We start from the raw sequence: 8,930 nt of genomic DNA, 5'->3' as shown, positions 1-8,930 counted from the left end.
AAAATCCTAGAGAAATTCCTGGTTCAGTCTTCTTTCCACCAGACACTGGGAGATGAATTCACCTTTCAGCAGAACAAAAACCTAGGCCAAAACTACACTGGAGTTGTTTACTAAGAAGACAGTGAATTTCCCTGAGCGGCCGAGGTACAGTTTTGACTTAAATCTGCTTGAAAATCAAATGGCAAGACCTGAAAATGGTTGTCTAGCAATGATCAACAACCAATTTGACAGATCTTGAAGAATTCTGAAAAGGATAATGGGCAAATGTTGCACAATCCAGGTGTGGAATGCTCTCAGAGACTTACCCAGAAAGACTCACAGCTATAATCGCTGCCAAGGTGAATCTAACATTTATTGACCTAGGGGGTTGAATACTTATTAAATCAAGATATACTAGTGTTTTATTTTCATGAATGTATTACAAATGTTAGAATTTTTCTTCCATATTGACATTACAGCGTATTTTGTGTAGATCTTTGTAACACAACAAAATGTGGAAAAAGTAAAGAGGTGTGAATACTTTCTGAAGGCACTGTATTTACATTTGAAATACATTCTGTAATATATGTTGTCATGTATACATTATTTGGCCAAATGTAAATATTTCACATGTATCCTTAAAAGAAATCTAATAGCTTTTTAAGGAAACAACACATACAATAGACATATATAGGCCTGTGCACACACACACACACACACACACACACAAACACGCATACAGAATTCCAGTCCAGTCTACTCAGAACACAGAGTCCCAGTATTGATACAGTAGTTGGCGTTCCTCTCTCTGTTTGTGGTTGGAAGGGTCCCGTTTAGGACTTGCCAACAACAAATTGCCAATTGACTCATTCATCCCCTTTCCTCTCCCCTGTAACTACTCCCCAGGTCGTTGCTGTAAATGAGTATGTGTTCTCAGTCAATTTACCTGGTAAAATCAGGGTTAAAAAAAGAAAAAAAGAGTCACACACAGATCTAAACCGATTTCACATATGAAACTGGATCTGAGAAGAGATGAGAAATCTCACTGAGATCCATAACTGTCTCAAACCCTGATCCAGTTTCTGGCCTTATCTTCCGATAGTCAGTCACATATTCACAGTTGAGTTCTAGATTGAAGTGGCTGACACAAATTTAGGCCTGATGTTGCGGTCCAACTTCTAATCCAGGTTACGTCAAATTCAGGTGGGGATGCTCATGGTCTTCCCCTTGAAGCTCGTGGAATAAATGTGGATTATTTTGTTCATCTGATCCGGATTAAGAATCAGGTGGAGATGCTCAGAGTCTTCCCCTTGAGGGTCATGAAGTGGAGTTTGGATCCGGCTGATTTGGACATAAGGAGGAAGAGGAATGGGTCCAGGCAGGCATGCAGACAGCACAGACACACTGCCACGTTGAAGTAGCCGTAGAAGCTGTCCTCCTTGTCCGCCAACAGACGCACATAATGCAGGAAGTGGAGGGTCCCGGCGGGGCCGAAACATGCCACGAAAATCACAAACACCAGCGAGCTAGCCTTGACATAGAGCGCCCAGTCGTGGTGTGAGTGGTTGAGTTCTCGGACTATCCGTGCATAACACACAGCCGTGACCACCAGCGGGACTAGTAGACCCAGAAAGGTCAGGCCCAGCTTGTAGTAGAGCAGAGGAGCATGGGAGCTGTAGTCCAGTGGAAGAACATCATGGCAAGTGGTGAGGCCAAGCTGAGGGAGGTGGTAGCTCTGCCGGACCAGGAGCTCGGGTATGACAGCCGCCCCAAACACCCCCCAAACAACCACGCTGGCCCAGGCGGTATAGGCCCTCTTAGGGAGGCTCTTGTAGAGAAACGGGCGCACCACGGCCAGGTAGCGTTTGACGCTAATACAGGCTAGCGTGTGTGCCGAGCAGTACAGGTTGCCGTAGAAACAGGCTGTGACGATGCGGCAGGCAGTCTCGCTGAACACCCAGTGGTTGCCGTGGAGATGGTAGTGGGCCTTGAAAACGAGGGAGAGGAGGAGGAAGAGGTCGGAGACGGCCAGGCTGCAGTAGAGGATGGCCGACGACACCCTCCTGACTTCGGTGACCACGGCGGACAAGATGGCGACGTTGGCCGGGATCCCCACGACAATGGCCAGCATGTAAAAACCGGGGATGACCCACCTGCTCAGGGGGCCGGCGAGGTACGCCACTGTGTCATATCTTAGCAACCACAGCGCCGGAGGGGTAGGAGCAGAGGAAGTGGGGAGGCCAGAATAATGGGGTGCTTGTTGTGTCTGTGTCTGTTGGCTGGCATTAGGGAGAGAGACAGACTTTAACTGTATGATTGTTCCTTTAAATGTTCTGGGAATTTGAGTGATGTTCCACTTGGATTTCTTGGCCCTTTTCCCTGGGGAAGTACACGAAGGGGGGGACACATTAGGATTTGGTAACCATAACAACTCACACTGAAACTACAGGCTATTCAAAACAGCTTTTGTTGTTTGTTTTTCACGTATGTATTCATTTATTTGGTTAACGGTGTTCATTTCCATAGGGATACATAACAAGTGACAGTAAATAATTGAAAGAGAGAAATATGCAGGAAACAAAACACTATGCTTTTGGTTTTCTAATATCCTAAAGCATACAGTCAATTTAGTAAAGTTAAGGTATTTTGACATGTAATGACTTAGTTTAACAACTATGGAAATGAGAAGAGCTGCTAAAATGGAATGGCCTCAGCGGTTAGTCAAAGGTGTGGTTTTCACTGAAACATGCTGGAACACACGACCAGAATGTGAGTCAGGAGAGATAGAGAAACCTCTATCTGTACAAGGTAAATTAATCAAATCTTACACAATGCTTCAGTGATTCACATAACTACTGTGTAAAGATATGCAAGTTATTGCAACAAAAAAAGGATTTCATAGTGCTAAACATTTATTCAATTCTACAAAACAACTTCTTATAAATCAAACTTGATAAATCCCACAGTTGGCAAAAAAAAGTGAACAAACATCTGTACTAAACATTTCTTAAATTATTAGATGAGCATTTTAGTTTCGAAGTCTTTCAAGAATTATTACTTTTTGATCAAATGTTATCAATAATGTGTTGTTGTCTTTACCTTTGGATTGAAATGTCACATCCAGCAAAAGAAAAGAAACCAATAAAAATAGCAAAAGTTTCCCCATTGCCAGAGTTTGTCTGAATAGTCCTTTGAAATAATAAACTTTAACTATCAACAATATAGGGAGATCTCTCTTGATGTCCGGGTAGATCACATCTGTCAGGAAGTCTCTCTGTACTTCTGTCAAGATTTTCTCAGTGAGTTAAACCAGAGAGAGGAAGGCGGAGCAATAGGCTGTAGAAAAGTATTTGGCTAAGCTATGTCATCCTGGCAGCACACAGACAACCTGCCACTACCTGTTTGAGCCTAAAGAGCTCTTTTGAAGACATTGCATTTCTAACATACAGTACCAGTCAAAAGTTTGGATACACCTAGTGAAGAATAGTGAAGAAATCATAACTATGAAATAACACATATGGAATAATGTAGTAACTGAAAAAGTGTTAAACAAGTCAAAATATAATTTATATTTAGATTCTTCAAAGTAGCCACCCTTTGCCTTGATGACAGCTTTGCACACTCTTGGCATTCTCTCAAAAAGCTTCACCTGGAATGCTTTTCCAACAGTCTTAAAGGAATTTCCACATATACTGAGAACTTGTTCGCTGCTTTTCCTTCACTCTGCGGTCCAACTCATCCCAAACCATCTCAAGTGGGTTGAGGTCGGATGATTGTGGAGGCCAGGTCATCTGATGCAGCACTCCATCACTCTTCTTCTTGGTCAAATAGCCCTTACACAGCCTGGAGGTGTTTTGGGTCATTGTCCTGTTGAAAAAGAAATGATAGTCGTAATAAGCGCAAACCAGATGGGATGGCATATCGCTGCAGAATACTGTGGTAGCCATGCTGGTTAAGTGTGCCTTGAATTCTAAATAAATCACAGACAGTGTCACCAGCAAAGCACCCCCACACCATCACACTTCCTTCTCCATGCTTTAAAGTGTGAACCACACATGCGGAAATCATCCGTTCACCTACTCTGCGTCTCACAAAGACACTGCGGTTGGAAGCAAAAATCTCAAATTTGGACTCATCACACCAAAGGACAGATTTCCACCGGTCTAATGTCCATTGCTCTTGTTTCTTGGACCAAGAAAGTCTCTTCTTCTTATTGGTGTCCTTTAGTAGTGGTTTCTTTGCAGCAATTCGACCATGAAGGCCTGATTCACGCAGTCTCCTCTGAACAGTTGATGTTGAGATGTGTCTGTTACTTGAACTCTGTGAAGCATTTATTTGGGCTGCAATTTCTGAGGCTGGTAACTCTAATGAACTTATCCTCTGCAGCAGAGGTAACTCTAACTCTCCTTTCCTGTGGCGGTCCTCATGAGAGCCAGTTTCATCATAGCTCTTGATGGTTTTTGCGACTGCACTTGAAGAAACTTTCAAAGTTCTGGATTGTCTGACGTTCATGTCTTAAAGTTATGATGGACTGTCGTTTCTCCTTGCTTATTTGAGCTGTTCTTTCCATAATATGGACTTGGTATTTTACCAAATAGGGCTGGCTATCTTCTGTATACCACCCCTACCTTGTCACAACACAACTGATTGGCTCAAACACTTTAAGAAGGAAAGAAAATCCACTAATGAACTTTTAACAAGGCACACCTGTTAATGGAATTGCATTCCAGGTGACTACCTCATGAAGCTGGTTGAGAAGAGAGAAGGCTTGGAGTGTGCAAAGCTGTCGTAAAGGCAAATGGTGGCGACGTTGAAGAATCTCAAATATAAAATTGATTTTGATTTGTTTAACCTCTCTAGGGTATGTGGGACGAAATCATCCCACCTAGTCAACAGCCAGTGGAATCGAGTGGCGCGATATTCAAATACCTTAGAAATGCTATTACTTCAATTTCTCAAACATATGACTATTTTACACCATTTTAAAGACAAGACTCTCATTAATCTAACCACATTGTCCGATTTCAAAAAGGCTTTACAACGAAAGCAAAACATTAGATTATGTCAGGAGAGTACCCAGCCAGAAATAATCACACACCCATTTTTCAAGCTAGCATATAATGTCACAAAAGCCAAAACCACAGCTAAATGCAGCACTAACCTTTGATGATCTTCATCAGATGACACTCCTAGGACATTATGTTATACAATACATGCATGTTTTGTTCAATCAAGTTAATATTTATATCAAAAAACAGCTTTTTACATTAGCATGTGACGTTCAGAACTAGCAAGCATACCGAAAACTTCCGGTGAATTTACTAAATTACTCACGATAAACGTTCACAAAAAACATAACAATTATTTAAAGAATTATAGATACAGAACTTCTTTATGCAATCGCGGTGTCAGATATTAAAATAGCTTTTCGGCAAAAGCACATTTTGCAATATTCTGAGTAGATAGCTCGCCATCACAGCCTAGCTAATTTGACACCCACCAAGTTTGGCGTTCACTAAACTCAGAATTACTATAAGAAAAATTGGATTACCTTTGCTGTTCTTCGTCAGAATGCACTCCCAGGACTTCTACTTCATCCACAAATGTTGTTTTGGTTCAAAATAATCCATAGTTATGTTCAAATATCCTCTGTTTTGTTCTTGCGTTCAAGACACTATTCGAAGGGTGACGCGCGGACGCGTATCGTGACAAAAAAAATCAAAATATTCCATTACCGTACTTCGAAGCATGTCAAACGCTGTTTAAAATCAATTTTTATGCGATTTTTCTCGTAAAATAGCGATAATATTCCAACCGGGAGACGTCTTTTTCGTTCAAAGACTGAAAATGTAAAATGGCCTCTTCACTAGCACGTGCGCACCCGTCTCATTGTTCTCAGATCGACCACTATCCAAATGCGCTACTGTTTTTCAGCCATGGGCTGCAAAGTCATCCTTCAACGTTCTGGCGCCTTCTGAGAGCCTATGGGAGCCTTAGAAAGTGTCACGTTACAGCAGAGATCCTCTGTTTTCGATAAAGAGAGTATAGAAGGCCAAGAAATGGTCAGAGAGGGCACTTCCTGTACAGAATCTTCTCAGGTTTTGGCCTGCCATATGAGTTCTGTTATACTCACAGACACCATTCAAACAGTTTTAGAAACTTTAGGGTGTTTTCTATCCAAATCAAACAATTATATGCATATTCTAGTTTCTGGGCAGTAGTAATAACCAGATTAAATCGGGTACGTTTTTTATCCGGATGTGAAAATACTGCCCCCTACCCTAAAGAGGTTAACACTTTTTTTGGTTACTACATGATTCCATATGTGTTATTTCATAGTTTTGATGTCTTCACTATTATTCTACAATGTAGAAAATTGTCAAAAAATAAAGAAAACCCCTTGAATGAGTAGGTGTGTCCAAACTTTTGACTGGCACTGTACTTTCATTGCAGTAGAGTACTTCAAACATCTTTGGGCTATCAAGTTAATGCTGCCAGCCTAATTTTCTGCTGCTGAAGAACTAGTCTCGCAACATCCACAATAAGCAAACACCACCCATTAGTGGTAACCAGTCAATCCCTGTCATGTGTCGTTTAGAAAACATTCTTTTGCCTGGAGTTGTGCCATCCTCTCAGTGAAGCTTTATTGATGGGAATGACGTTTACACCTGCTAAAGGAGCAGGACTATGACACTTTTTATAGATCAGATAAACAAAAAGGGTGGTTAAGAGAACTACTCTATTGGTGTACTGATCAAGTCACTTGAGCTATTTAGTCAAACAGAAAGTAACACTCCAGTAAACTTCCATTTGATGTATGATCTTATCTTAGTAACAATACTTCTAATACTGATTCATAAACAGTGAAATATATGACGTGGTAAAATGACACACATTTCTGTCTGTTTCCTGTTTGTCAGTGAGGCCCTTCAGTGACTTTTTCAGCCAGTACAGGGGACTGCAGAACGAGGAAGGAAATGCCTGTCTGAAGCTGATAAGCTAGTCCGAACAAGAGCCTTTCTACTCATATTTTACATATCTTTACACGTCATCTTCACATATCTTCTGAGGGAACTGTTGCCTACAGAACAAAGCGTTTTGCTAACAAAAAGCCCCCTGCTCTAACTGTAGGAGGCAATTAGACAAAACCAATCATATTTTTACAGATCACCAAAATAGAAGTCTAGAATAAGCCCCCTGATCTAAAGTGTTGTATTTATTTTTTTATTTAGCATTTTTGTTATTTCGATCAGGCTCCAGCAGCTCCAAGGTGTGACCCTGTGGCACGTCTTGTTGTGTCTGTGCCTCTGACGCACAGGATGCTAGCTGACAGGAAAGAGATGAGTGTATTCTAATCATGTCTGAATGATCCTACCAGAGACCCAAACCACGCGGTCCTGTAGACATTTCTGAGACGAATGATTCTCACATGTTACAGACAGGGAATAAATGCAATATTTTGGGTGAATACTGTAGGACATGGTGGTGTAATTGATATATGACTGGATTGGGTGAATACTGTAGGACATGGTGGTGTAATTGATATATGACTGGATTGGGTGAATACTGTAGGACATGGTGGTGTAATTGATATATGACTGGATTGGGTGAATACTGTAGGACATGGTGGTGTAATTGATATATGACTGGATTGGGTGAATACTGTAGGACATGGTGGTGTAATTGATATATGACTGGATTGGGTGAATACTGTAGGACATGGTGGTGTAATTGATATATGACTGGATTGGGTGAATACTGTAGGACATGGTGTAATTGATATATGACTGGATTGGGTGAATACTGTAGGACATGGTGGTGTAATTGATATATGACTGGATTGGGTGAATACTGTAGGACATGGTGGTGTAATTGATATATGACTGGATTGGGTGAATACTGTAGGACATGGTGGTGTAATTGATATACTGTATAATTGGAGGACTACAGTGACTCTTGGCGTTTCCCTGACAATATAGGGTGTAGGGGGTGAGTCCCAAAGACCCTCCCCATTATTGATTAAGGGGACCTTAAGGTTCATATGTTTTGCTGCAAATATTGTCTGATTGCTAATTTCACCAATAAACCAATGATTGACAAGGAACAAGGAACCTACCCCGACAAGGGCTAGTCATTAACAACGCACATGTTTTTAACACCCATGATGTTGCCATGCGTTAAAAACATGAATGCTTTTAGTGCTCCCATAATACAATATAACGTATTATGTTATGTTACAGCAGTGCTGGGCACTCTTGGCCTGGTACATTCTGTAATACGACCCCGAAGTAAGTAATCAACAAAGATTAAGCAGAAGAATCCACAGGTTCTCTTTTCTCTGCCTTCCTCATTTGACCACTAAGGCCTGTCAGATCAGATTGTATTACAGCCTCTCTGGTCCTGATGACATTCTGTTAGTCTGTATATTACTATTGTCTGGGGAGTTTTGCTATTTACCATTTAGTCAGTTATCTGATGTTGATTTAGGTTTTATTATGTTATTACACAACATGGCATGGATTATGTAGCATTGCTATTCACATCATCAATGCATTGATTGGTTCACTGAGGTTTATAAGTGTCTATTGCATTAATCTGTATATTAATTGGACTGCGTTTTCGTAGAGATATGACTGGGTTTGGCATGGCTTGATTTTAAGGAAACAGCTAAGTATCTCCAACAGAGGGCAGTGTTGCCCAATTGGCTTTTTATTAGGGCTGACTACAAACTGGAAGCTGCTTCAATGATGCACCATCCATGTTGGTCAGCACTGTGTCTCTTTCAGTGGCAGACATAATTGGTCAATTTGGATGTTTTCCCAGTGCTACCCCATTCCTGGTAGTCTAGCTGGTCATTATGTGCCTGTTATATAAATGTATTTAGATCTGGGCTGCATCACAAGCCAGGAGAGTTATCCCCTGGAAGGATCCCTAGCCAACTAAAGTATGCC

General features: G+C 41.2%; 1 protein-coding gene across 1 annotated transcript; it reads right to left on the bottom strand.

Annotated features, from left to right (window-relative positions):
- Nucleotides 1-378: 378 nt before the first annotated feature.
- LOC106563033 (proteinase-activated receptor 3) lies at nucleotides 379-3,263 on the bottom strand. The gene is made up of 2 exons (XM_014128240.2): nucleotides 3,079-3,263; nucleotides 379-2,358 (listed from the first exon to the last, which is right to left on the bottom strand). Exons 1-2 carry the CDS (start codon nucleotides 3,143-3,145, stop codon nucleotides 1,262-1,264), a joined length of 1,164 nt encoding a protein of 387 aa, XP_013983715.2. The 5' UTR covers nucleotides 3,146-3,263; the 3' UTR covers nucleotides 379-1,261.
- Between the last annotated feature and the right edge of the window lie 5,667 nt (nucleotides 3,264-8,930).

This window comes from Salmo salar, chromosome ssa11 (genome assembly GCF_905237065.1).
Source record: "Salmo salar chromosome ssa11, Ssal_v3.1, whole genome shotgun sequence".
In the NCBI taxonomy this organism is placed as follows: domain Eukaryota; kingdom Metazoa; phylum Chordata; class Actinopteri; order Salmoniformes; family Salmonidae; genus Salmo; species Salmo salar.
Note: the sequence above shows the minus strand (reverse complement) of the source record. Positions and strands in the feature narration are given on the sequence as shown.